This window comes from Gopherus evgoodei, chromosome 17, assembly GCF_007399415.2.
Source record: "Gopherus evgoodei ecotype Sinaloan lineage chromosome 17, rGopEvg1_v1.p, whole genome shotgun sequence".
NCBI classification, from domain to species: Eukaryota; Metazoa; Chordata; order Testudines; family Testudinidae; genus Gopherus; species Gopherus evgoodei.
The window spans coordinates 12,707,082-12,734,545 of NC_044338.1; the positions used below are offsets into that span (position 1 = coordinate 12,707,082).

Here is a 27,464-nt window from a genome sequence, read left to right on the forward strand (position 1 = left end):
ACTGAATCTTCCACTTTGCGATGGATTGTTTTCTGGATAAAAATCTCCATAATAAAATCCACAAGCTGGGGCTGTTCCTACAGCAATTTCAGAAAACAATTGTCCTAATACAAAACAGCATGGCAGCAATTTACATGTACAAGAAAATCGATTTTGTTTCATTTATTTTATAAACTACTGCAAATTCCATTGTAGAATTTGTCTCGTAAAGCATACCTATAACAAAGCCTTTTAACCTTTTTTAAAAGCAGGTGTTTACAAATATTTTAAGAAACTATTTTAGATAAGCAAAAAAAAAAAATCACACTGCAGACTACAAGTAGGAACTAAAGAAGCAAAACTCATTTAACATAGGTCACTGAACAGTCACCATATGGCAACTTATAGTAATTAAACTTATACTCCAGTGGTGAACAGCTCAATATCCTATTATTAATCAGGGTTAATTTCTCTTTTCCAAACCATACAGACATTCCTGTGGAGAGAATGGAGGCAGTGGCGTATCTACATCTAAAAAGCTCAAAGAAGAAAGTTAACAACAAACAAACTATACCAAAGGAGTCACAGGAGATTTGCAGGTTCTCTTCAGGAAACCCTCTCTCATGGTGATCACTAGAACAGTGTTTTTTAAACTGTGGGTCATGGCCGAGTACTGGGTCACCGTGCTCTGGTCAGCACCACCGACAAGACGTTAAAGTCCCGTTGGGGGTGCTGCCCAACTAAGGCAGGCTAGTGCCTACCTTTTCTGACACTGTGCTGCCCCTGGATGCAGCCAGCCGTGGTCCGGCTTCTAGGCAGGAGGCTAAGGGCTCCACGCGCTGTCCCCGCCCTAAGCACAGACTCCACATCAGTGCCTGTGGGTGAGAGTCACGCTTCTGCCTAGGAGCCGGACCTGTTGCTGGCCACTTCCAGGTGGCAGCATGGTCTGCAGTGCCAGACAGGCGGAAAGCCAACCACTGCAACTCCGGCTGCGCTGCTGCCAGAGGTAAGTCTGCACCCCAACCCCTGACCCAGCTCTGAGCCCCCACCCAATTCTGGAACCCCTTCCTGCACCCCAAACCCCTCATCCTCAGCCCCACCCCAGAGCCTGCACCCCCAGCCCAAGCCCTGACCACCTCCCATACTCCAACCCCCGCCCCAGCATAGAGCCCCCTCCCACACCTGAACCCCTCATTCCCTGGCCCCACCCGCAGCCCTTACTTCCAACCCCAACCTTCTGCCCCGCCCTGGGCCACACGCAAACCTCTTATCCCCAGCTCCGTTAAGTCGCAGACATCAACTATTTTCTCTAACTGGGTCCCAGAGAAAAAGTTTGAGAACCACTGACTTGGTTCTTGTATTCTAGATGCAATTTTGTTTTTGTTTTTTTCAGTTTAAAAGTTAGAGCAAAGAACACAAAGCCAAAATACCACACAGTGAAATGCTCCTGTGGTCACCAACACCATCCCTTCGCAGCTTAGCTATAGCACAATCAGGGCCTTGATTCTGGTCTGTTCCACAGCTACATCTCATTGCTGCATCCCTTACACAAATATACACTATATCTTTTACAAGACAGAGCTGCGCTAACCACACTGGTGGTCAAAGGCACTATTTTTAACGGCTTTGGGATCATTATTGCAGAACACTGCCTTTTAAATAAAAAATAAGGACAAACACATGATCTCTAATATAGCGTCTCTCAGTTGATAAGGAAATGTCTTCAAAAGTCAAGTTGGGGATAAGCTGTGTCTTTGGAACAGAAGGGTTGATAAAACTCAACTTCTTCTTCCAGCTAGTATGACCAGTCAACAGAATTTTTGTGACATGACAGAGAAAAATATGGCTTGCAGAAGTTATTATAAAGGCCACCAGTAAGTAGCCAGGCAGAACCCCCACAGCTTTTTCCTCTAAGCATATGAAGTTTTCTTCTCATAATCTCTTTATGGTGAACATCGGAACCTTCAGGAATTGTCAAAAGAAATGACTGGAATACGTGTCCACAAATTCATTCAATGTGGAGTGGTGTGCCAAAGAAAAACTGGAGTAATAATGTTACAGATGTGAGAGGAAACTGCACAACCAGTCCATAATACAAGGCTAAGGCCAATTTCAACTGGGTATAAGTCAAAAATCTAATAGTCACAAGGAACCCTCCAGTTTTTGCTATATTCTATTCAACTCTTAACAGATGCCTCTGTGAAGTTCACTATTCTGACTGAGCTACAGACACATCCGATATTCTTAAAATATAATGAAGTGATTCTAATACCTTATATTCTTCACTTGGTAAATGGGCTACTAGTTTGTAGCATTTCCGAAAACACCAATTATTAATATTTTATGTGTACATATGAACTCAATTACAAAAGATTCCTTTGTGCATGAGGATATGGAATCTGTTTACCTCTTATATTTCCAGAAAAAGCCACTGAACATTTAACTATAAATATATCAAACTTGAGTCATTGCTAGGTGATCCTTGAAGTAAAGTGGATGAGCACAACAAGAATACCAAAGATTTGCTTATATAATAAAAAACTAATAAAGCGCAAAATTCTGCGTAAATGCACAGAAAGCTAGCGTTGAAGTCAACAGGCGCCATGTATGCACCAAGGGACAGACGTATTTTTATTATTTGTCCCTCTGTATGCATTGATCTATATCCAACACTATTCAGATTCTAGTGGCACACATCTTCCACCTCCGTACTCAGTGCCCTGCATAAGAATGGATGTCTTACATGCATCCACACAGTACAGAACAAGCATGCAAAGCCCAACATGAAATTAATGAAGCAATTAGTCCATAAGAAAAAACAGTTGCTTGCAAGATCAATAATTTATTATTAGCAGAAATATCTTCAGATAAAGCTATTTTAAGGTACAGATTATAACTTGTGAAATGTTATTCAAATGAGCGGTACGTTGCCAGGAATGGCAAATTATAAACCACTGAAAAACTGCTATGCAAGATTTTACTTCTCCAAAGGCAATTTTTAAAAGAAACAAAACTACCTTGCTTTTAAGCGTGTAAAAGTTAATTACTCTTATTTCTCCCCTGTAGATGTGATATGTTTGTAGCCTTGTCCGTCCTAGTAGCTGCTCCTTCACAGAATTTTTTTTTCTTAGCATGCGCTAATAATAATCTGTTTCTTTCAAATGAAGTAGGTCTGAGAGAAAGGCATCCCGAATTACTGAAGAGCTGATAATCATCCTCAATTTTTAATCTCATTTCCAAACTCCTTATACAAATATGAATCATTCACATCCAGCTCACCAATACCTACAACTGAATCCTCTGTCTTCACCATATCCTATTCACTTGCTGGGAATGTTAACATTCATTTCCTATGTCACTCTTTGGATGCTTTCCCAACAACTGGAATAGATTGCCATTGAGGTTACGCTGCCAGATCCTGTAGGACAAAAAGTTCTTGCTGTTGAAATGAAGCCTCTCTCAGGTTTCTCTTAACCTTAGTTTGTGAATAAATAACTTTCACAAGTTATAATCTGTTCCATTCAGCAATATGGACAAATGGGTTTTAGAGATTAAAAGGCGGGTAGGCATTACTATTCATGAAGACAAAAGCCCTCAGTCACCAATGGAAAACCCCCATCAAACAAAGTCACTGAGGCAGCAAAGCCAGCCTCTACTAACAACGTAAGTTATCACAAGTGTGAAGTAGAGAGGTAATTATTCTTATTACAAGCAGCTGTAATATTTTTCAGCAGGTACCTCCAGGATAAGCAGTACTACTTAATTTAACTACTTGCATTCCAACAGAATCAAAATCATAAGGCAAACTTAAAATCCCAGTGTTTGGGTTAATCAGCATCAGATTCTGTTGCATCTTTTGTTTATTCTTCAAAGAACAGCAAAGCATATGATAACCTGACATTTCAGTCATCCTGGGACTTTTTCCAGAGCCTGCTTTTTAAATCCACCGCAAGTATTTTGCATAGGACATCTGTAGCACTCTACTCCTGCCAAACAAGGGGCAAAAGACTGAGCTCAAAACTCAAATTTGGCAACCAGGCCAGCCAGCTTTAAAGATTACTGTCCTTAAAGTCAGGGAAACTAGTTTTAAGTCTGGTTACTTACACAAAGGAAATGAGCTAAGGCCTGAAAGTTAAACCCTACGCATGACGGAACAGAAAAAATGAGCTGCCAAACTACAGTAAAGGCTTTTAAAAAAAAATCTAATCTTGACGCAATAGTGAACAAAACTGATTTACAAACTATACTAATGTCACAACCTATCAGTACTTGATAGACTTTTCTTAAGTGATAAAGATAAAGAAAAAGAAAGTCTATTTAATTAAAACGGGGTACCAGCCTTCCAAATAATTGCTTTCTACTGAAGGGGGGCGGTGCCTTTCACACCAAAATCAATAAGCCCTTGTCTAAATAAGAGACAGAGTTGGTTAACACTATTCTAGCAAGAACCATAATTCATTACACAGCTACTATTATGAATTTCTTGGCTGATGTAGCCAAGTCTTAAAAGTAATTCCCCAGGCCACACTGCATACTATTTCTAACAACAAACAGTATTTCATGTTAATTTCATACGAACCAGACTAAGTTGCGTATATTATGATATTTAGAGTGTGTTTATGGAATATTTTCTAGATCACCAAATATTTCACAATTTTATTGTTATTTATGATTTACTCTTGAGAAAGCTAGGAAAGAAATTTTCCTTCATATGATATTACTGAAAACCATTACCATCTAATCTATGTATAAATTCAAAAATACCACTTATTCAGATATGTAAATGGCCAGATTTATAGACTATGCCTCACTTATTTTATAAAGGAAAAAGGTTCTTCCTATCAGTTTGGGGTCTGTACAAACAATCCACACTGATTACCTACATATTTACATGTAAATACCTTTTCATCTTTAACAAAATACATTGTTTCACACCAATTTTCACAGTAGTCAAACATCTTCCTGCTTGCCACTAAGCTCCAAATTTGAGGAATATAGTCTTCTGACGTTCAAATCTGTAACTGGCTTACTTTTATGCCATTTTTACATTTTTTAGACAGACAGACATGTATACATACATTCTATATATGGAATATATATCAGTATTCTAATATATGTTACACTTTGCAGTTAAATTGCTTAAAAATAAAGTGACGAGCCTTAGGGAAACCATGAGCAGCCTAGAAAGGCAAAGAAGGAAATGTGAGATAGCAATATATAGACCGAGCGTGAAGGATTAGTCTTTTTAATTATACTAATTTAATTTTCTGCTAAAATGCACATAAATTAAAGAGGTGGTCATTTAATTTCAGTGTTCTAGTAATACAAACAGTCCTTCTAGCTCTGCTCTTGGAACTGAATTTACTTACTGCCTTATTAGGCTTCAGTTTAGGAGGGATTATTCCTTACAATAAACATTTAAATTAATATGAAAATAAAACCACAACTACTATTCAGCACTGGTAGCTGTACCCCTGGTGTAGTGAACACTATATTTATGGGAAGTTTCTGATTTGTGCCTTAAGTAGGACCCTTCCAATTTACGGTCCATTTTGGTCAATTTCAGGGTCACCACGATTTTAAAATCCTAAATTTCACAATTTCAGCTATTTAAATCTGAGCTGAGGAAGCGCTGTTCTATAAAAATAGTTGTCAGCTATAAAAATGTTGGCATACTGTGGGGCCATGCAGGTACCACAGCAGTCCCACTGACTTGAAGGTATAAATTGTCCTCCAAATCTGAACAGTCTTTATGCATAAGAATAAACGGACACAAATCTGACATAAGGAATCATAACATTCAAAACCAGTAAGAGAACATGTCAATCTCCCTGATCACTCACTAACACACCTAAAAGTGGCAATTCTTCAACAACAACAAAAAAAACTTCAAAAACAGACTCCAACGTGAAACTGAAGAAACTGGAATTAATTTGCAAACTGGACACTAACAGATTAGGCCTGAATAAAAACTGGAAGTGGTTGGGTCATTACAAAACCTACATCTAATTTCCCCAATACTAATTTCTCCCTACTGTTACTCACAACTTCCTGTCAACTGTCCTGAAAAGGGCCACTCTTATTATCATTCAGAAGTCATTTTTCCTCCCTTGGTATCCTGCTGTTAATTGAATTGTCTCGTTAGACTGACATCACACTTGGTAAGGCAACTCACATCTTTCCCTGTATTTATAGCTGCTCCTGTATTTTCCACTCCATGCATCTGAAGAAGTGGGTTCTAGCCCACAAAGGCTTATACTCAAATAATTGTGTTAATCTCTAAGGTGCCACAAGGATTCCTCGTTGTTTTACTGAAGAGAAGATTCCCAAAATGATGATAGTAGAAGTTAGTAGTTGAAATTACATGAGGAAAATGTGAAGCGAAACACAGGAATCGAAGTATAAAGAGGACTGAAATCAACTGTTCTCCACATGCACTGAAGATAGGACAAGTAGTAATGGGCTAATCTGCAGCAATAGAGATTTAGGATAGCTACCAGGAAAAACCTTTCTATCTATAATTAAGCTTTGGAAGAGGCTTTCAAGGGAGGTTGTGAATCCATCATTGGAGGTTTTAAGAACCGGTTGGATGAACACCCATCAGGAATTGTCTAGGTTTACTTGGTCTTGCCTCAGTGCTGTGACCTGGACTTGATGACCTCTTGAGATCCTTTCCAGACCCACGTTTCTAGGATTCTTAATGTTGTAAACAGGATCCTGCTCAACCACTGAATTAACTGGGAATCTACTGTTACTTAAAGAAAGGCTTTGGACTTCCTTAATGTGTTTCCCAAAGCCCCACTCCTTGCCAGTCAGATCAACTGGAGCGAGAGGGAAAAGTTGGCTAATAGTTCTGTGTAAAAACAGCCCTCAGAGAGAGAGAGCCTAAGGAAACCTCTGCCACTGAGCTTGGAGTGTCTCGGGAGCATCTTCGTTTGCATTTCATCCCACAAAACTATGAAGTGCCAACAGGAGAAAGGAGAAAAACTTCTTTTCTGCCTCTGAGACTTGGAAAATGCAAAGAAAACAAGACACAAAGCAACTCCAAGCTTGAGAGAGCAATAGATTCCCATAATACAGAAACAAATGGTTAATGAAGAACAAGAGTTTACAAAAAAATCTCTGTAATTTGAGCTTAAAGAGGAGCTAGAAATATTTATATCTATGAATATTTGTATCTGAGCAACCTGAAGCAAGAGTATTTCATTCTCCTGCTTTGCAGATGAGTCCCTGAGGAGCTCAGGAAGGATTTTCCTCCTTTCCGTAAGTATACTCAGTTAGCTAGGTGCATCATGGGAGGCCGGAGAGTGATTTACCTTCTCTAAAACCATTGGGAGGCAGAAGCAATGGTCTGATCCGCAATGGTAAATCTTATAGTCCTTATACACTTTCCTATAATACTCAGCATTGAAGCTCTTTAGCAGTTCCTTCCATGCCAGTATGTTGGAGGTAGCAATGAAGGTGGTCATTTTCAAAGGCATAATGGGCTGTTAGGCACCCAAGTCACATTAAAAGTCAATGGAGTTGCAGGCCTAACTGTTCATAGTGCCTACGAAAATCTCCACCAAAGCTCTTTTAAAGGTTGCCGTTATGAAAACGGTAAATTACTGTTTTATAGTCCACATTAAAACAAAAACTCCTCAACATTTCTTTCATAATGAAAGATGCGCTTTTAGCCAACTAGATTTCATATAGAAAAATACCTTACCCTTTGTGTGTTTTCAAGAACTTTTTGATCTGGCTTTCCATAATTTGGTGGATTGGCATACGGATCGTAGCCAAGTTTAGCTAACATTGGTGCAATCACTGGCATGTCTTGTAAAACATCTGATGGTATTTTCCCAACCCATTTGGACAAAGCTTCTACGTTGACTGGTTTGATTACTTGATCTGTAGATCTTTCAACTCTGCAAAAAGAAAAAATAGTAGTTACTATTTTTCAACCAACAGTTTTTACTGTGTAACTGGCATTAAGATCTTTTGGTCTTTTTATAATTGCATGTTTACATAAAGCTGTTGGGAGATAAGGCATTGCTCCATACATACACAGGGACAGCAAGAAAACAGGAAAAATCGGGGTTTGTTTTTCTCCTGGACCATAAGTAGGACTCAGAAGGATTTTCTTTTATTTTTATTTTTTTTAATCTGGTGTTACCCGCTCTTTTCCACAGTCACTTCTTCCTTGGATAAGAATATGTACAACTCAGCTTTTTATTACGGGTTAAGAAAAACTGACACACTATGTGCTAATAAAAGCTGACTCCCAGCTATTTAATATATGGTCTGCAGCACAGACTGAATAGTTTCTAGATTCTCTCATGAAGTAAAATACTTTGATTCATGTTTCCAAACGTTCTTTCCAATTAGAAAAGTACACAGTTCCTTAGATGTTAGTTATTCATCTTTTCTCTGTGAAAACAGGTTAAAATCAAAACATTTGCACAAAAAGTCCCTCGGGGGATATTTAACTCCTGTACCATAAGTAATAACACATGGTATGTCATCATACATCTGCAATTCCAACTGAATAGCTAAACATGTATGGAACTATTGCTGAATACACAGCTGTCATGTCTGCCTACAGTCAGTGCACTACCTGTATCTAACTTACTGATGTAAAGCATTTTAAGCACAAAAGGTTCTACCTAGGCTCTAAAACCTAGCTCCTGTTACAGAAGTTTTTCTGTAGATTTCAAAGCACTTTACAAAGACAGTAATCATTATCATCCTCCCACTTACAGGTAGGGAAACTGAGGCACAAGGAGGCAAAGTGATTTGCCCATGATCACTGCATAGGCCATAAAACCAAGTTCTAGTCTACATTTAAATACAAAACACAAGATCAGTAGCCAAACTCTTGCTCAATTAAAAGACCCCTCCCTACCAGAACAAAAAGGAAACAATGCAAGTTAATGGAGCATGGAGATTCCAGGTAAGACTCAGCAATTGGTAACTGACTCAGAATTAAGACAGCAGATATCTCCTGAGAAAAATAAAAGGAAATTGGTGGAAGAGTCCCTGTATTTCAAGCTAGGGGGTCAAAGTGCCATAACTTCATTGACTTCAGTCACTTTACAACAATAATGAGCTTATCTAATTAACCTGATAATTGTGAGAAGACACTGACCGGTTTTTGCCTCATAGGTAATTATTATAATTACTGATTCATAAGCAGCTAGTTGACTTTGAGGCTGTCTGGTTTGGAGAAGTATGCTATTAAAATTCCCAATTTTCTGGAGTCCAAGGTCAAAGTTTTCAAAAGCACATGCCTAAAAATGAGACAACTAAATTCATACTTATGCATCCAAATATGTAGTTTGATTCTGAGTGATACTGAACACCCAGCACCCCCACAGATTACAGTGAAAACTAATGAGTGTCTATTGATTTCAGTGGAAGCTATGAGAATCTCTTCTAGTTTCGAAGTAAGCCATCACAAAGGGATGCCAGTGAGAAACAGGTTGCTTTTGGTACTTCTCTACCTTGCTGCAGTTTTAAATGAAGTAGTGTACACTAATTTCCCACTTAGAGAACCATTAGAATTGATTTTAGGAGGACTGAGATGGCAAAGCACATACAGCACAAAGCATCATGACATCAAAAGAAATCTGCAGAGATGGGACAGTACCCAAAAGATGAGCACACCACTGAAGTTGACTCTTACTAGCATTACGCTTTTGAAGGTTCTCAGACATTTAAAGACTGACAGAGGGAAAAAACAAAAAAACAACAACCCAACAAAACAGATCAAATCTGAAATGCTTCTCTCAAAATTAGCAAAGATTGACTTGTCTTTGAACTCTGATTCTAAACAACAAGAAGTGTTGCAATAAGATCTATGTAAATTGGATTGGCTAATAATTGTTTATTCAACACCACGATGGAACCCCAATCAGAGATCACGCCCCGGAGGGCTACTGTAATATAGTAACATACAGGGCACTTAATGAATACCCTGCACACAACAAACAGCACTTCAAACTTTAAAGATAAAAATCCATGTCCTGCCCCTTGCCTTTTTCATCATTTACAGCAACATCAGCAGCATAGACCATTTCCTGACAGTTAACGGCCTGGGGTTAATGCTAGAAGCACATTAGCTCCTCCCACACAGTCATTAATTCCCAGAAAATACTGCACCAAATTTGTTTTTGCTTAAGTAAACCATGTCTCCACAGAAAAATATTTAACACAGAAAAAAAGGGACAAGACCAGGAAAGAACCTTAGTCTAGGGCATCGGAGTAGGAAGTCATGAAATGAGGGAGGGAGATAAGAAACACACACAATGGCAGTTCCAGGTCCTACTTTAAAAGTGAAGTAAGATCTGAGACAGTGGAACAGCTGACATGTAATCCAGCGCTAACCAGAAGCACTTCTGTCTCTGCATGGCAATAACAAAGAAAAAAAATCATCTGCAAAAAAAGAATATTCCAGTACTTTTTTCTGCCTACTCAGCTATTTTCACAATAAACCTAAAAATATTTGTTAAAATAAAAAAACCCTTGCCAAATCCTCATTGAAAAAGGCATGGCGTTTCTTTGCATTGTGGTCACCACAGCTGCTTTCAGTTAAGTGGCATATGCCAGGGATATATTAACAATACTCCTTATGGCTAGACTACTACATACGACAAGGCATTCCTTAAACAGCCATGCTGGCTACTACTTCAACCACAGGTTTTGAGCTACTACAAATCCCGCAATATACATCTTTAAAGGCCTTTTAACATTATCACTAGTTAGATAGAAGCCAAATTGAAATAAAATTGTATTCCTGTTCTCTTAATAATAATGAGGCTCTAGCAGCATCGGCATAAGAAACACAAGAATGAAGATGAAGATTATCAAGAAAATGCAGACAAAGACTAAAACACTCATAATCCCTGCCAACTCAAGGTGGCAGTGGAACCAAAACCAAAAGTCAGAATATTAATCAGATGTGTCTCCTATCCCAAGTTATTACTAATAGAGTTGAGCATGCAGGGTGGAACTCAGCCAAAACTAGAAGGAGAAAAGAAGGTGAAGGCAAAACATCCTTGCCCCAGGATTCTGCAAACCACTTATCTGAAAGTGACCAATATATCTGTGTGAGAGAAACAGCTTTCATGAGAACATAGGCTCTGTATAAAACTGAAAATGTTAAATGAGTTTCATCTTCAGACATTTTAAAGTAAACTCCCTCTATCATGGTGAAACTTTCAGGACATAATTTATGTCACTGTAGCCTACTTCTATAAACAGGAAGATAAAATTAATGTGAATTTGTCCTAAGTTCCAATTTATTTCCTTTTTTTTTTGCTGGGTGAATAATTGCTAATTGTACTTTCTGTAAAGTGATGATCTGTTATCAGATTTTCCACCCAAACTAAAGTGCACCTTCTTCCTCAAAGTGGTTTTATGTCCAATTTCTGATTTTGGGGGGAGGGACGAGGCACAGAATGGGGATGTCATGGACTTTCAGTCTCTGTGGTATGTAAAACCCAAAACAGTTTGTTTAAATGGGACTTTTCTGGAATTGACAACCAGCTAAAAAGGACTTAACTAACTCCATTGGACATGGTTACATGGCTCCTTGGTAGGCACTGCACATGACTTTTCCAAAGATCTTGGCGAGAGATGCTACCAGGCTCAGAAAGTGAAGTTCACAAGCTATAGGAATCAAGGATATGGGCAAGAAGGCTTGGCTTTCGGGTTGAAAACCACCCTAGGGGAAGACTGAAGCTCCAGAACTCCAAGACCGATCACCTGAGAAAGAGAAAGTCACAACATCAATGAAGAGGCTACATCAGCTTCTGAGCAGTCTCTCCGTGCACCCGAAGAAAGCCTGCTCTAGCAGGAAGAGCCCCACTGGTGTGCACTCCTGCATCATGTAGACAACACCATACTTTGCTTCAATACAGAACTGTTACTTATCCTTCAGTAACTGGTTTTTAAGACAATGCTGGTGTACATTGCACTGCAGATATGCATGTGCCTCGTGCATATGCGACTGGAGTCTTGAATAAGGGCACTGAGGGTGCATGACTGCTCTGTACCTCCTCGTGCTCCTGCCTGCAGATTGGTAGCCTCCCTCCCAATTCAAAGCTCTTATTAGTTCCATATTTCTGCTGATAAAATGAAGCTTTTTGGATCCCACAATTAAGAAGCAATGTTAGTGAAATAACAGAATGAAATGGAAACCTAAAATCCGAAGGCCACGACAGTAAACATAATTTGCTGATATATAGGCAGCTATGATACACTGACTTACTCCAACTCAATCAGAAGGTTAGGATAAGGAGATATAGAGTGTGCAAGATTTTGCAATTCAGTTATAATTCTAGAACAATTATCTAATACTAACAATCTGGTTTTAGATAGTTCTTAAGCGGAACAAAAGTTAATTACTGCCAATTTACAACCCCACACATGCACTCAATTTAAGCGAATAAGGTTTAACAGTACATAACACAATGTTGTAATTAAAAAGTATATCAAACCATGACATACTAACTTCGACTTATGAGGAAAACAACTGTTAAAGAGGCCATATGAAAGCCTTTGTAATAATAGTATCAGAGGGGTAGCCATGTTAGTCTGGATCTGTAAAAAGAGCAAAGAGTCCTGTGGTATTTTATAGACCAGGGGTCAGCAACCTATTGCACGCGTGCCAAAGATGGCACGTGAGCCAATTTTTAATGGCACGCGGCTGCCTGCTGGGACTCCACATGCCATTAAAAATCCTGCCGATGCGGCAAGCCATGGTCCCAGGCCGGAGCGTCCGGCCGAGCGCAGCAAGCCGCCAGCCCTTCCCCCCCACCTTCCACCCCTTCCCCAAGAGCCCTGGGTCTGCGTGCTTCCACAGGGCAGCGTTTGGCTCCATGGAGAGGGAAAGACACTCCCCGCTCATCTGGAGCCCTGCCGCCATACGCACAGTGCTGAGGGGTGGGGCTGCATGCGGGCACAATGGCAGGGATCTAGATGAGCGGGAGCATCATGGGTAAAGGGGCTGGGGGCCAGGGGGGGGTTGGGTAAGGGGTGGGGGCAGTCAAGGGAGCAGGGTGGGTTGGATGGGGAGGGTGGGATCCTGGGGGGTTAGGGGTGGGAGTCTCTGGAGGGGGCAGTCAGGGAGCAGGGGGGGTTGGATGGGGCATGGGAGTCCTGGGGTCTGTTTGGGGGCTGGTTAGGGTCGGGCAGTCAGGGGACTGGGGGAAGCAGTTAGGGTGGGGGGAGTCCTCTGGAGGGGGTGGTTAGGAGACAAGGAGCTGGGGGGTGGATGAGTCGGGAGTTCGGAGGGGCTGTCAGGAGATAGGGTGTAGAGAGGGGTTGGGGTCAGGCCACGGAGCAGGGGGGATTGTATGGTCCAGAGTTCTGGGGGTCCTGTCATGGGGCTGGGAGCGGTTAGATAGGCATGGGAGTCCAGAGGGTCTGTCTGGATGTGGGGGTGTGGATAAGGCTTGGGGCAGTCAGGGGACAAGTAGGCAGTAGGTCCTAGGGGGGCAGTCTGGGGGACAAGGGGCAGGGAGGCTGATAGGGGGTGAGGTCCCAAGAGGGGGTAGTCAGGGACAAGGAGTGGGGCAGGGGCAGTCACCCAGCCCTCTGCCCTGAGTCCTGACCCTCCACATACACACACAGCCCTCTGCCCTGAGCCCTGCACCCCTACATGCCCCCCCGGCTCCTGCCCTGAGCCCTGTACCACCCATCCCTCTGTTGACTCCTTCCCCCGCCCCCATCACCTCAGCCCTGACTCTGGCACCCCCACACATACCAAGCCTGCCTACCCTGACACCCGCATCCCCCTCACACGCTCACAGCCCTCTGCCCTGACTCTTGCACCCGCCACATCCCCAGTCTCCCCACATTCCATGCACCCCGCACATCCCCACTCCCACTCTGAGCACCAAACGGGAGCTCCTGCACTCCCACTCACATTCCCACCTGCACCCCTCACACCAAATGGGAGCTGCCCAAGTAAGTGCCCTCACACCCAAACCTCCTGCCCCAACCCTGGGTCCCCTCCTTCACTCTAGCTCCTGGCCACACTCTTCACCCTCAGCCTTGTGCTCGGTCCACTCCTACCCTCAGCTCAGTGCAGAGAAAGGAAGAGAATGGGCCAGAACCAGGAAGAAGGTAGGTACCTAGTGTATGTGGGCAGGGCTGGGACCCCAGACCGGCACCGGGCTGAACAGGTCCGGCAGCTGGGATCCCGACTGGCAGGAAGCAGAAGATGGAATCCCTGAGCGGTTGTGGGCTGAGCCGCTCAACCCACTGCCGGTCTGGGGTCTCGGCTGCTGGCCCCGCACAGAACCGCTGCTGGTCTGGAGTTCTGGCTGCCAGACCCTTCCCAGCTGGGGTCCCGGCCGCAGGCCTCACTCAGCCCACTGCCGGCCAAGGTGAACAGAACCCCAGACCAGCGGCGAGCTGAGCAGGCTGGTGGCGTAAAATCAGCATTTTAGTTTAATTTTAAATGAAACTTCTTAAACATTTTGAAAACCTTGTTTATTTTACAATACAACACTAGTTTAGTTATATAATATATAGACTTGTAGAGAGCGACTTTCTGAAAAACATTAAAATGTATGACCGGCACGCGAAACCTTAAATTAGAGTGAATAAATGAAGACTCGGCACACCACTTCTGAAAGGTCGCCAACCCCTGTTATAGACTAACAGACGTATTGGAGCATGAGCTTTCATGGGTGAATGCCCACTTCGTCGGATGCATGTATTCACCCACGAAAGCTCATGCTCCAATATGTCTGTTAGTCTATAAGGTGCCACAGGACTCTCTGCTGTAATAATCAAGACCACATGTCACCAGTTCCATCTGTGTTCTTCTGGCCAAGGAAATCTTCCAGTAAAAGACCACTCAATGCACAAAGATATTGAAGTTTGATCAGTTTGTTCACTACTAACATAATTCATTGGTCATTTTTTAAGGAACAGATGGTTAGTCATTACTGGATGTGATGCTTTATAATAAGATAACTGGCTGCTGAATAATAGCTAGAAGACAAGACAAAAAAAGCACAAACATATTTACTGATACAACAGAATCAATCAAGGAAACTACTATATTCTAGAGCACTACCAGACAATGGTTTGAAATATATGGCAGAACTGAAGTAAGAGTGGGGTTTCATTTGCGCATACAGTCTCATTCTGTGAAGAATCAGAAACTCCCTCCTTATACAGAATAGAAGGGTAATCTCAATTATGCTACTTATGTACCAAAATCAGAAAAGCCTGCTACAGAGAACACATGCCCTATATTTACATCACTGCACTGACCAAAAAAAGATATAAGAGATAGGTAATGTTAATACTGAATGAAATCAAACACTTGAGAAAGCAGTTATACTACAACAATTACAATGGAAGATATGCCAAAGAAATATCACAATTTATTGTACTCAGTATTTCAGTGTACAGGAAAAAAGCCCATAAAACTTAATACAATTGAAAATGGCCAACAGAACTGTATTGACTTGTTTTACTTTATTTACGTGAACAGGACTCAGATTAACTTACTTTTTATGATATGTTTATTGTTTCAACTACCTTGAAATGGCACAACTAATGACATGAGTAAATGGGATCAAATATCACATCAGATAAGACTGATAATTTAGTTCTAGGGAAAAACATTGACCAATAAACTGTTTGGAGTTTGATATTGTAGACTGCTTGGTCGGGGATCCAGGGTTTTTAAATTGTATTTTATACATAAAAATAATTTAATATTTTATTTTGAACTAGTGATCTAGTAGAGAGGGAAGTTATCTGAAGCATTAGTGATTAGCCTCAGGGAGCTGGGGACCTGGTCCCACCCAGCCATTGCCCAAAGGCTAGGTGGGGTTTATTACTTCAGACAAAGTCACAGGTGGCAGTCTTCTTTTGTGTTCTGGCAGCATTTCTGACATCTGCACCAGCTCAATCTATTACAAATATGTATACAAGTCACAATCCTTTGTGGAGAGGTGTGAGAAGGGAGAACACCCATGCAGAGGTTTGGAAGTTATACATTAAATGTTTGCATTAACTACACCCCTTTGAGGAAACGCTCAATAAATGTTGGTACATAAGAACAGCCAAACTGGGTCAGACCAAAGGTCCATCTAGCCCATTATCCTGTCTTCCGACAGTGGCCAATGCCAGGTGCCCCAGAGGGAATGAACAGAACCGGTAATCATCAGGTGATAAAGTAAAAATACTTCATAAGAAACAGGGAGAAGAGGCATTGTACTACTTCCAAAAACAAAACTAGCAATAAAAGCCACACCGGAGCCCCCCCTTTTTTTATTTAAATAAATCAGTGCACAAGAGACCTCAAACTCTTACATTAATAAGAAGTAATCAATCCCTACACAGCACACTGAAGTAATATTGCACATAAAACTGATTTAGATCCTCCCACATTTTTAGGAGTGTCCAATTTAAAAAATATTATTCCATCAGAAAATGTAATGACTACCTTTATAGTAAAATTAACACTGTGGAGACTAACAGCCTTGACGACGCCAGTGTTCTAATGGTTCGTTAGTTTTTGTGACTCAGTCAAGTTACTGTTGACTCAAAGGCATTATACTGTAGCAGAACAAACAGAGGCAGGCCTGAAAAATCCAATTACTTTCCAAGGTTCCAACATAAGCAGGGACTCATTAGAAAGTTGTCTGTTTCCTATTTCTAAATACTTACGAGGCACTTAGATACCAATCTCATCTTTCCAATCCCTGTTTCCGAACCAACAGTATATTATGTGAGGAGGACTTCCCAGTCATTATCTTCCATTTTATGGACCACTGGTCTCCATTATCCTCTTAATCCTGAAGGCAGCTGCAAAGACTACCTAAGCAATCCACATGCCAGTGACTCAAACCATTAGTTCAATGGTAGCCTAAGTTTACCATTGCATTTTTTTACAGCCTGTTCCCCAAAGCATCCCATTGCCACTTCCCATATCTAGCTTATTCCTCAGACCAACAGGGCTTTTGCATACTTGTATAGTCATCTTTCCAATTAACATGATAACCCTTTTCAATAAATAAAAGGGTTCATGTCAATATAGCTCTGCTCTTATATTAAATATAATTTATTTATATTTTATATTATATTAAAAAAGTATATTATATTATTATATATAATATAGTATATTATACTATATATTATATTAAAAAAAGTATTATCCAACCTTTTGGACTGCAAGCAATCTGGGCAACAGGCTGTCATTGATTACGTCTGTACTGCACTTAGCACAATAAAGACGACAAGCAAATTGGACCTCAGACACTACCACAATATAAAATGTTCATTAATGATGACAATCAAACGTATGGACAGTGGCACAGAAGAGTGAGTTTCTTTGCATTAAATCTTCCCTTGCCACAAAGGCAACCATTTCCACAGCAGCAACATCAGTACCCTGATATTTTACCGGGGATGCCAGAAATCAATATAAAGTCTTTAAAACCCACTCTGAACTAAATACTGGCTTAGGGATCTAACAAGTAGCCATTCATAGCTGGTTTCCAATTTTTAATATAAAATCACTTGGCTTTAGGTTTTTGAAGAATTAAACAGTGTAAATGAGAGTACTATGCCAGTTGGCTTACCCAATTGTTTAAGTTTAGAATTTATCCTCTCCACTCTTCAGTTAATCTTACTAGTTTATTTGAATCAACCAAAAATAGTGTTCCTACCCACTGAGAGAGGAGCTTCCTTCTTTCTTTCTTCTACTGCAAGAGTACTTGAGCACAGACAGGCAGTCACATATTGTGGCCAAGAAATTTAACTGGGCACATCCCACAGCTAGGACATCACTTTTTAATTAATATAAAAAGTAACCATCGTCCCTTTGGCTGTCCAACAGAGATGACATAATACAGTAAAAGCCTTGCAATATCGGGAAAACAAGATGACATGATTCACATATTGAAAGAACTGTGCTTAGGAAGAGGACGGAGGGGGAGAGAAAGACTTTTCTTTATTAGGAATAATGAGTTTCCACTTCTCTCAAACTCCAGCTACACATATGGGTAGAAACACCAAAAGAGCTGGTCAGTGAAGAGTAAGTTAGACATCACAGGAAAGACTAAATCATTTAAACTCTCTCAAGAATATCAAAACCCGGATACTTCACCCAGCTCTACTAAGGAAGTCAAATGCACACTGTGCATAAAAGACAATTAGTAAAAGATTGGTCTACAACAGGTTTCTTATATTCAAAATACTAACCCTCTCAGAAGGCTGTGCCAAAAGAAAAAGTATGCCAATTCTGGGTTGTACTTCACTGGAACAACAGTTCCTCAAATTTCCTGAAAGATTATATTCTTGGCAGAGATATCTTCAGGACTCTTCTTGCATTCACAACAGGGCCGCCCAGAGGATTCAGGGGGCCTGGGGTCCTCAGCGGCGGGGAGCCTCTGCTTCGGCGGTGGGGGGTCCTTCCGCTCCGGGACCCACTGCCAAAGTGCCCCAAGACCCGCGGCGGGGTGCCCCCGCCGCTGAATTACCACCAAAGACCCAGTTCTTTAGCAGCAGGTCCTAGGGCGGAAGGACCCCCTGCCGCGGGTCTTTGGGGCACTTTGGCGGTAATTCGGTGGCTGGGGGGTCCTTCTGCTCTGGGACCTGCCGCCGAAGACGGAGCAGAAGCAGCTCTGGGGGCCCCGGGCCCGTGTAAGAGTTTCTGGGGGCCCCAGAGCAAGTGAAGGACCCCGCTCCAGGGCCCCCGAAAAACCCTCATGGAGGCCGTTGCGGAGCTCGGGGCAAATTGCCCCACTTGCTGCCCCTCTGGGTGGCCCTGATTGACAATATACTACCCAGTACTTGAATCAAAACTATTTACAAAAACTAATAATGTCATGCCAAATAGAGCAGGTCAGCTTTCCCTTTAGGTTTGTCTAAACAAGAGGCTTTTCACCTCAAGTGAATTGACTGATTGCTAATTAATGTGAAGTATCCATTCTGTCTGTAAAGGCTAGCGCAGACACTCCACACACATTTGTGGAGTTTCCACATTTGACTGTGGTAGCAAACTCAAGCTGATTTACAATCCCATGAACCTGAGGTTAAAAAAAAAACCAAAAACCTCCAGTGTAGACAAACCTTTTGAGACACTCTACATTAGGACTCAGCTTCCTGAGGAATTACTAAACCATTTAAGATTTAACCCAAGATATAACTAATCTCTTAAAAAATATACTGTCAATAAGATAAGCATTATCTTTAATCCTATGCAAAAATGGATTTCATACCTAGGTAATCATAGCTCACCATCAGCTTTAGCCAAATATTTAAATTTAAGAAAATGAAATATAAACTGATACATAATCTTCCCAAACTGCAGATAGCCTCAACAATAGCTCTGCGATGTGAACTGCTTCAGTCATCCAATGAGATGAATTCTGAAATCTAAATAATTTAACTGTAACCCATTGTTAACTAATTCCTTGCTGATCATTTTAGCCTGTCCACTTAATTTTTAACTGAGTTTGTAACCAGTTAATGCCTTCTTTGCTCCATATATGGTTTGTGTTCACATTCTATTAATAAATGTGGCATCTTGTAGTGTGTTTTGTCACTGCCAGAGGCCAAGGCAGTCACAATTGCTTCTTGTGAACAGTTCAGCACATTTTATAGTGGAGATGGGACCCCCATAACTGGGCCTAAGTAATCCAGGGTAGCCAGTCCTACATAGTGCACAGGGAGCAGGAAGGAAGATATTCCAGAGTGTATTGACCTACGTGCACTAGTTCCACTCAGTGCATGTTGTCCATGTACCCTATATTCCTTGCTGAGGTATAGGATAGCAGGGTAGCTGCCTACATTTTCCCACAATGCATTAATACAAACACGGTCAGGCAATATGGAAGGTGCAAATATACAAACACAGTTAGCTACAGCTATGACAATGATGCTGCTGTGCAAACCACTCTGTGTTTGTTTTAACATGTCAAGTCAACAACTGGTTACAAAAACCATGATTGTACTGGTAGTGGTGATGGGACCTTTAGAAGTAGGGTGACCATATAGCAAGTGTGAAAAGTTGGGATGGGGTGGGAGGTAATTGGCACCTATATAAGAAAAAGCCCCAAATATCGAGACTGTCTCTATAAAATAGGGACATCTGGTCACCGTATTTACAAGAAACATCCAGCACGCTCATCTCACAATCTCAAAACTACTTCCAACACCTTACTGGGGGTCAAAAGCCCAAACTGCCCCTTAGCCAGATGCAAAAACCTACGTTTTGCCTTTGCATCTTTTACAAGATAAGTATGAGTTTTCAATATAAAAATCTGAAGCACGCAAAGTGTGAGGAGAATGAAAAAAATTGAATTTAATATCAAAATTAGAAGACTAGAAGGGCTATTGCACTGGTTATTTCATTTCCTGTGTAATCCAATAAAACCGTTCAATTCCAATGAAGCTGCTGCAAAATTTCATGTCAGGCACTCTGGTTGACAGAGCTTTGCTGCAGAAGTTAAGTCCAACTTGCTGCAGAGTATTCTGGTCTTATCTACAGGAACATTAGAACAGCCATAGTGAAAAGGAATTCAAGAAAATATACCACTGCCAAGACTTGTCAGCACTTGTATTTCTACAATAACCTGTAATTATACTTGGCATCAAAACGCAAACCTCGTCTAAACAGTGAAGTTTAGATCGATACAAGACCCCAAGAAACACTTGTACTCACTTTGAAAGAGACACACCACCTGCTTTCCCAATCATTTCCTCATGGTGTAGCACTGCTTGGTTCCATGGAATGTGGAGAAACTTTAATAGAGTTCTCATCCACCTTTCAGGATGTAATACAAGTTGTTCATAGTGTACCAGCATGCATCTTTCAAAACCAACCTCCATACACTGGTTATACATAGTCTCTATGGCACGATTCCACTTGGTCAAACAGTCCCTGTAGCTGTTAAGGTCAAACCCAGCTATGGTGACTTTTCTAGATATCATGGAATGCACTGATGCACGACCATCCCGTACCATTAGAAGAAATCTGGCATTGGGGAAAATTCTGGCAAGATAAGTTAAGGACTTCAGAGCAAAAGGATCTTTATTACACAAATAGGGAGCAGGTTCCCCGTGTTTAACAATGATTTCCAATAAAAAGGCTTGCATGGCTGAGTCCAGAACTTCATCTGTCACCCCAGCTTCATCCAGTCTGATTTTCTCTTTACTTGATCTGGCCCACATCTGCTTAACTGCCAGAATTCGAGGGATTACCCTAGTCTCTTCTCCACAGCGGATATCAGGGTGAGCATCTAGCATGGCACGCATTAGTGTAGTGCCACTTCGAGGCACCCCTCCAATAAATATTAAAGGCATGTCTTTATTGTAAACAAAAGTTTTATTTGCCTTTAAGTTAAAGACAGTTCTTATTGTGGTTCTCCCACTTTCCATCCTCACTGGCTGGCTGCGTTCTTCTATTCTGTGGTGACATTCCATAGCATGTTGCCCCAAATAAAACACTGTCACTGAGCTGATCACCAGACATGCCAACAACAAGTTTTGTTTGAGTTTTCCAACCATTTTGATACAATAGTCACTTTAAATAAACCAATCTTTTACTCCGGATTATCTTCAGATTTTCACGCCATGGAGATTATAGTCCAAGATGATCAAGATCTGGTGGGAATAAAAGAAAAAATTACAACCGCACTAAGAACTATTACAGATTAACATATATCTATCACCATGCCAGATATTTCAGTTGGAGATAAAATTACAAGTTTTCTGGTGTGATGTTAATACTACTGAATGTAGTACATATATACCAATTTTTGAAACAGAATATGCATTCCATGTTATACCATGTACTTCCATTATATCAGTGACTCCCCAACATCTCCTCCAGTGGATGTACTCCATGAGGACTGGTTCAATTCCTTTGCTGTCTACAGCCAGTCAGATGACTGTATTATCACTTTTTTTAGTAAGATAAATAGTCAGCTACATTATCAAGAAAATATTCAGAATAAACTGAACCACTGGGTATCTACTACTAAAAGGTATGGTCAAGCAAAGATGTCACTTATGCAAGTGTCTGCAAACTGAAAGGAAAAATGTTAAAAATAGGTATTTCATTATTATTCGCTGAAGTTTAACTGTGTGTGCTTAATACTTCACAAAAGGAAAAAAGAGTAACTGAGAGCTCTTAGAGGCAAGAATTGTCTAGATAAAAACAAATAATAAATCAATAGATACAATTTCACATTTGGGGAAGGCAGGATATATTTTAAATTAAATCTGAATAGAAATGTAAGTTCGCTGGTGGAAGTTGCTGAAAAATTTGGAATATTAGAATAATTTTGGCTTGATGGACAAATGGCAGATGAGATGGTCACAGGAATGATACACACAGGTACATGATAAATGTACCATTTCCACACACATAAATACATTCTGCCTTCTATCATATCTGTGAAACCCCATTGCCTCCAGTGGATTTGCACAGATACAAATCAGAGGCAGCATCTTTATTACTCGTAAAGATGCAACTTTCAGATTCCATGTTGAGGTTAGAGGACTGACAGGAAAGAATTTTCTTATACTTGCAAAAAGTTAAAAAGTTCAATATGGTGCCACTAACATAAGCATGGAATCCTACAGAGCTTTTTTTTAAATCTTCCTACATATCTCAATGCAGGAGATGGAGGGAGAAGAGTGCTACATAAACAATATTTATGACCATATAGGATACAGTATATGACTCACTCACTCAGACATCTTACCCAGTACAGATAGGAGTCAAGTCTTTCCAGGTATCTCTGGAGCATTGCATACACGTTGAAAGGAGAAAGAAATAAATTCTGCTCTCAGATATATTGGTGCAATACCTCAGAAGTCAGTGGGGATACACCTGTACAACAGAGTACAATTGAGCCCATTATATTCTTTAAGCCTAATAAGAGACTTGTTAAAATGCAACTACAGTTTGCATCTGGCTGGTGATTTTACAGGGGCTGTTTCCCTGGAAACAGAAAAGATGAGATTAAGTGGGTCTGAGGTACACTAGAACCTCAGAGTTACAAACACCAGAGTTACGAACTGACTGGTCAACCACAGACCTCATTTGGAACTGGAAGTACGCAATCAGGCAGCAGCAGAGACCCCGCCCCCTCTCCCCCCACCCCAAAAAAAGGCAATTACAATACTTTGTTAAATGTAAAGTACTAAAAAAAATAAAGGGAAAGTTGAAAAAAAAAGATTTGACATGGTAAGAAAACTGCTTCTGTGCTTGTTAAATGTAAGTTAAGATGGTTAAAAGCAGCATTTTTCTTCTGCATAGCAAACATAGTTGTCAACTTTTATGCGGTAAAAAGGCACTCCAACTTTCACAATAAAGGAAAAAGCAAGCTAATCCCATTTCAAAACAAGGCCAAAACAAGCCAATCCCTAAGAACCCCAACACTCTATGTGACCAGATCCCGCGGCGCGCAGTCTAGAACTGTGCTGGGCCTGCTGTGCACCCCTGACTCTCTCCCACCCTTGCCCCTGCTTGCTGAGAGCAGATAAGAAAAAGAAACAATAAGCTACAAGCCAAACAATCCACAAGTTACAAGCCAAAAACTAGCCAACAAGCCAATTAATCCAAAAACAAGCCCAATTTCTGCATTTTATTCGTGGGTTTGGCATGTCTGATAGGTAAAGCTTCAAAGCTGTATTAAGTTAATGTTCAGTTGTAAACTTTTGAAACAACCATAACATTTTGTTCAGAGTTACAAACAACCTCCATTCCCGAGTGTTTGTAACTCTGAGGTTCTACTGTACGTATGTTAACAAACAGAGGACCGGGAACCAACACACACGATGAGGATCCACACTGGAGTCAAGCCTGAGTGCTGCCAGGGGATCATCACCAGCTGTTATCAGCCAAAGACTTAAAACATTCCTCAAGGTAATCAAAAACCTCTTCAATGGAAATAATGTGAAAGTTTAATTTACTCTTTTTGAGAAGTGTAAAAATTGTGTAGAAGGAAGCAAGTTTTATGTTTCAGTAATTCAAATAAAAACCCTCCAAGATGAGAACTCAGACATAAATGGGAGCTTCACACATAGAAGACTTGCAGGAATGGGATCATAACATGATTCTGTTATCAGCAAAGCAATCTGAATGTAATCAGTCAGAGCAATGACAGAAACTACTGCTTTATATTTGTTTAACAGACCAAGCTAAATAAAATTGTTAAGGTGAAAAGATCAGCAGAAAACTGACATCGGGTAAAAGTAAATTTTATACTTCAGTAAGGAGCGTCAATCAAATCAATTTAGAACTAGCCATAAGGTATTTTTAGCTTACAATCAGAACACAGAGTGCATGCTCCCAATTAAAGAGTATAAATTTAATATTACCATTTAAAGAAAATTACAACCAATGATCATTAATGGCAGTAATTGACTGTCAACAATTTTGACAACTTTATACAACCCTACACATTGCGAATGACTTAATAAAAACACACACTTAAACAATGGAATTAAAAAAATTCTAGAGCTTTCAGGAAAACTGCTTTGGAAGGGGGAAAAAGAGGAAGAGCTTTCATAAAGCAGTCAAAACAAAATATACCCACAAAAATATTTCTATTTCTTTTTAGGTTTGGAACACGGAGCATCAACTATTTTTACTTTTATTTTGTTGTTTGCACTCTATTCCCATAAACTTTAAAATAAGTATTCTTTAGCTTATGAGAATCTGAAATGGACTCTCAACTGAAGAATTTATTGATGGGTGATTCAGACAGCACAAATGAATTCTGATCTCAGGAAAGAAAGTGCCAGGAGCAAAAGAACAGCTTTAGTACTAAGGCTCAGGCACCAACAAAGAAGCAACTTTTAACTAGGTGAAGAGAGAACTGGAACCATCTCAAATGATACATGTAAACACACATCTATTTACAAATGCATGCCAGTTGTTTGTACCAAAATAATAATAAAATAATAATAATAATAATCCATGAGTATAGTTATTTTTAAAAAATTGTTTATTTTATCAACAAAATATTATGGAAATAATGTATCCAATACACTAAAGTAGTTTTAAATATAAAGAAAATATGTAGCCATCATACATTTCCAACTGTGCTAGCGAGTCAGATTTATTTGTTAAAGAATTACAAAATACAAGTTTTGACTTAATTGATTGCAATACTATTGACTGAAAGCTCTTTGGGGTCAGAGATTATGTTTTACTTTGTGTTAGCACCTTGCCAGAGTGGAGCTTCAGTTTTGATTGGGGCCTCTGGGCACAAAAAAAAAAAAAAACATAGCTGCAACATGTAAACAAGGATTCAAATCCTACTTCAAGAAGAACTTTGGGTGTGCCAACATGGTGAGACTGGGCCCCTGATTAAATAATTTTTCATGTTTTAAATAGGAGAATTCCACACATCCCAATTCCAGTATTCAGATTTTTTTTTCTTCTTTGCACATCCACAACTTCTAGAATAAGACATCCTCTATTTACAGTGTTCCTTCACTAGGCAGGCTTTAAATCTGGCCTTTACTCCTCTGCCATCTCCATAGCTTTGAATTCTGTCTTGATGTACAGGGAAATTACATATTTATATTCTCACTGGTGTTAAACTTATCAATTGACCAAGCTGCAAGTTGAAAAACTATCCATAGAAGTAGGAATGTATTAAACTTCAGCTAAAACATGAAACAGCTATATAAATAAGGGAGGGAGAGAATGTATAATAAATGCTGATGTAAGATTTAGCATTCAATATGAAAAGCTAAAACCTTGCATAATGTGTTAACATTTAATTATGTAATAAAGCTTTTCCATAACAGAAAGTGAAGCTCAGTCCTGGATGGAAATAAGATATCGAACAATGTTCAGATTCTCTATGAGCAGCACCTGCAAGTTCCTTCCTTCTTTTAGACCATCTTGAGCTTCATGTACATAGGTCTGTTCACATACATGCTATTTATGTATCTGAGGAGAGGAGAGGAGGGCCCTTTGTTGCCAAAAATCCATCACCTAAGGTTAGCAATCTGAATACATGGCTGCTTTTCATTAAATCTTTGGGCAGGCACACACATGACAAACATGAGAAAGCCAATTAGCAAAGCAGCAGCAAGAGCACTGACAGATCTCCCCAGGGCTCTGAAAAAACAGCATGAAAGCCCTTATTTGTGGAGGTTTTTTTGTTTGTTTTTTTTGTTTGTTTTTTTGAGTCACTTTTGTCAAGGTACAGAAATGAAGGCTGTCAAAACAGATTAAACTAACGCGCTGCAGCACAATTCCTCTTCTGGTTCAGAAACATGCTATGTATTGAAGTATTTTATACAGTCCAGTTTTTAAACACCCTCTTAAAGGCATCATTTCCTTCCGTAACAATTTCACCAAATGGAGATGGATAAACAATGATATTTTTCCTGTTACAACTGGCTCTCTTTTTTACTTTTTTGTTTGAGTACCAGTGTTACCAAAAGGACCCTACCCAGTCCTGCAGGCAAGTAGTTAAATTTTACTTCCCAGGCTGGATTTGCAGTACCAGTGCATGAGCAACAGTGGTTTGGCTAGATACTTGTTTCCCCCTCATTTGCTTTATTAAATTTTCTAGAGTCACATACTATGACTCAACTCCTCAAAGCTAAACAGATTTGTAAAATACTCAGAATGCCTTTTGAAGATGTACACTCCAGAACACATTCTTCTCCAGATTATAATTTTAAGGAAGGTCAAATTTTAAACCTAAACAGTGTAAATAAAATTTTTCACTGATATAAAGTCTGTCATCTAAGGATCTTAAGATGCTTTAGCTTTAAAGTCTTGCAGTATCTCTGAAGCAAGAATTGTTATCTCAATTTTAAAGAAGGGGAAAATGGTGCAGAGAGGTTAGATGATTTGCCCAATGTCACAAAGTGTGTCAACAGCAAAACTAGAGACTGAATCCAGGGCCAACATTTTAAAACATAGGAGATTAAAGTCTGGCTCTTAAATCTATGTTTTAGGCACTTGTCCGATTTACAAAAATGCTGAGACCACAGCAGCTTTTACTGAGGTCAGTGGGATAGAGATAGGCTGATTGTACTGAAACTGACTGAGTCCCATAAGGCTGATCCTAGCATCACAGAAATATAGGGCTGGAAGGGACCTAGAGAGGTCATCAAGTCCAGCGCCCTGCACTGAGGCAGGACCAAATAAACCTAACCATCCCTGACAGGTGTTTGTCCAACCTGTTCTTAAAAACCTCCAATAATAGGCTTCCAAGGGAGGTTGTGGAATCCCCATGTCCAAGCTTAACTACACTTGTAGTTAGAAAGGTTTTCCTAATCTCTCATGCAAATCCCTCTTGCGGCAGATTAAGCCCATTTCTTCTTGTTCTACCTTCAGTGGACATGGATAACAATTGATCATTGTCTTCTTTATAACAACCTTTAACATATTTGAAGTCTGTTAACAGGTCCCCCCTCAGTCTTCCATTCTCAAGACTAAACATTTCCATTTTTAAAAAAAATCTTTCCTCATAGGTCAGGTTTTCTAA

At 40.2% G+C, this 27,464-nt stretch overlaps 1 protein-coding gene across 9 annotated transcripts in view; it reads right to left on the minus strand.

Annotated features, from left to right (window-relative positions):
- TPST1 (tyrosylprotein sulfotransferase 1) overlaps positions 1–27,464 on the minus strand; it is a 73,595-nt gene that overhangs the window by 15,626 nt on the left and 30,505 nt on the right. For 8 of the 9 annotated variants that reach the window (XR_003996978.1, XR_003996976.1, XR_003996977.1 and 5 more), the window contains 2 exons: positions 20,657–21,597; positions 7,688–7,886 (listed from right to left, as the gene is read on the minus strand). Coding sequence is in view for 5 of the 9 variants with exons in the window: in XM_030536729.1 (XP_030392589.1) it covers positions 7,688–7,886; positions 20,657–21,501 (1,044 nt within the window). In the remaining 4 variants the exon portion in view is untranslated. Of the gene's footprint in view, positions 1–7,687; positions 7,887–20,656; positions 21,598–22,703; positions 22,832–27,464 lie in introns of all 9 variants that reach the window. The other variant, XM_030536727.1, reaches the window with a different exon arrangement.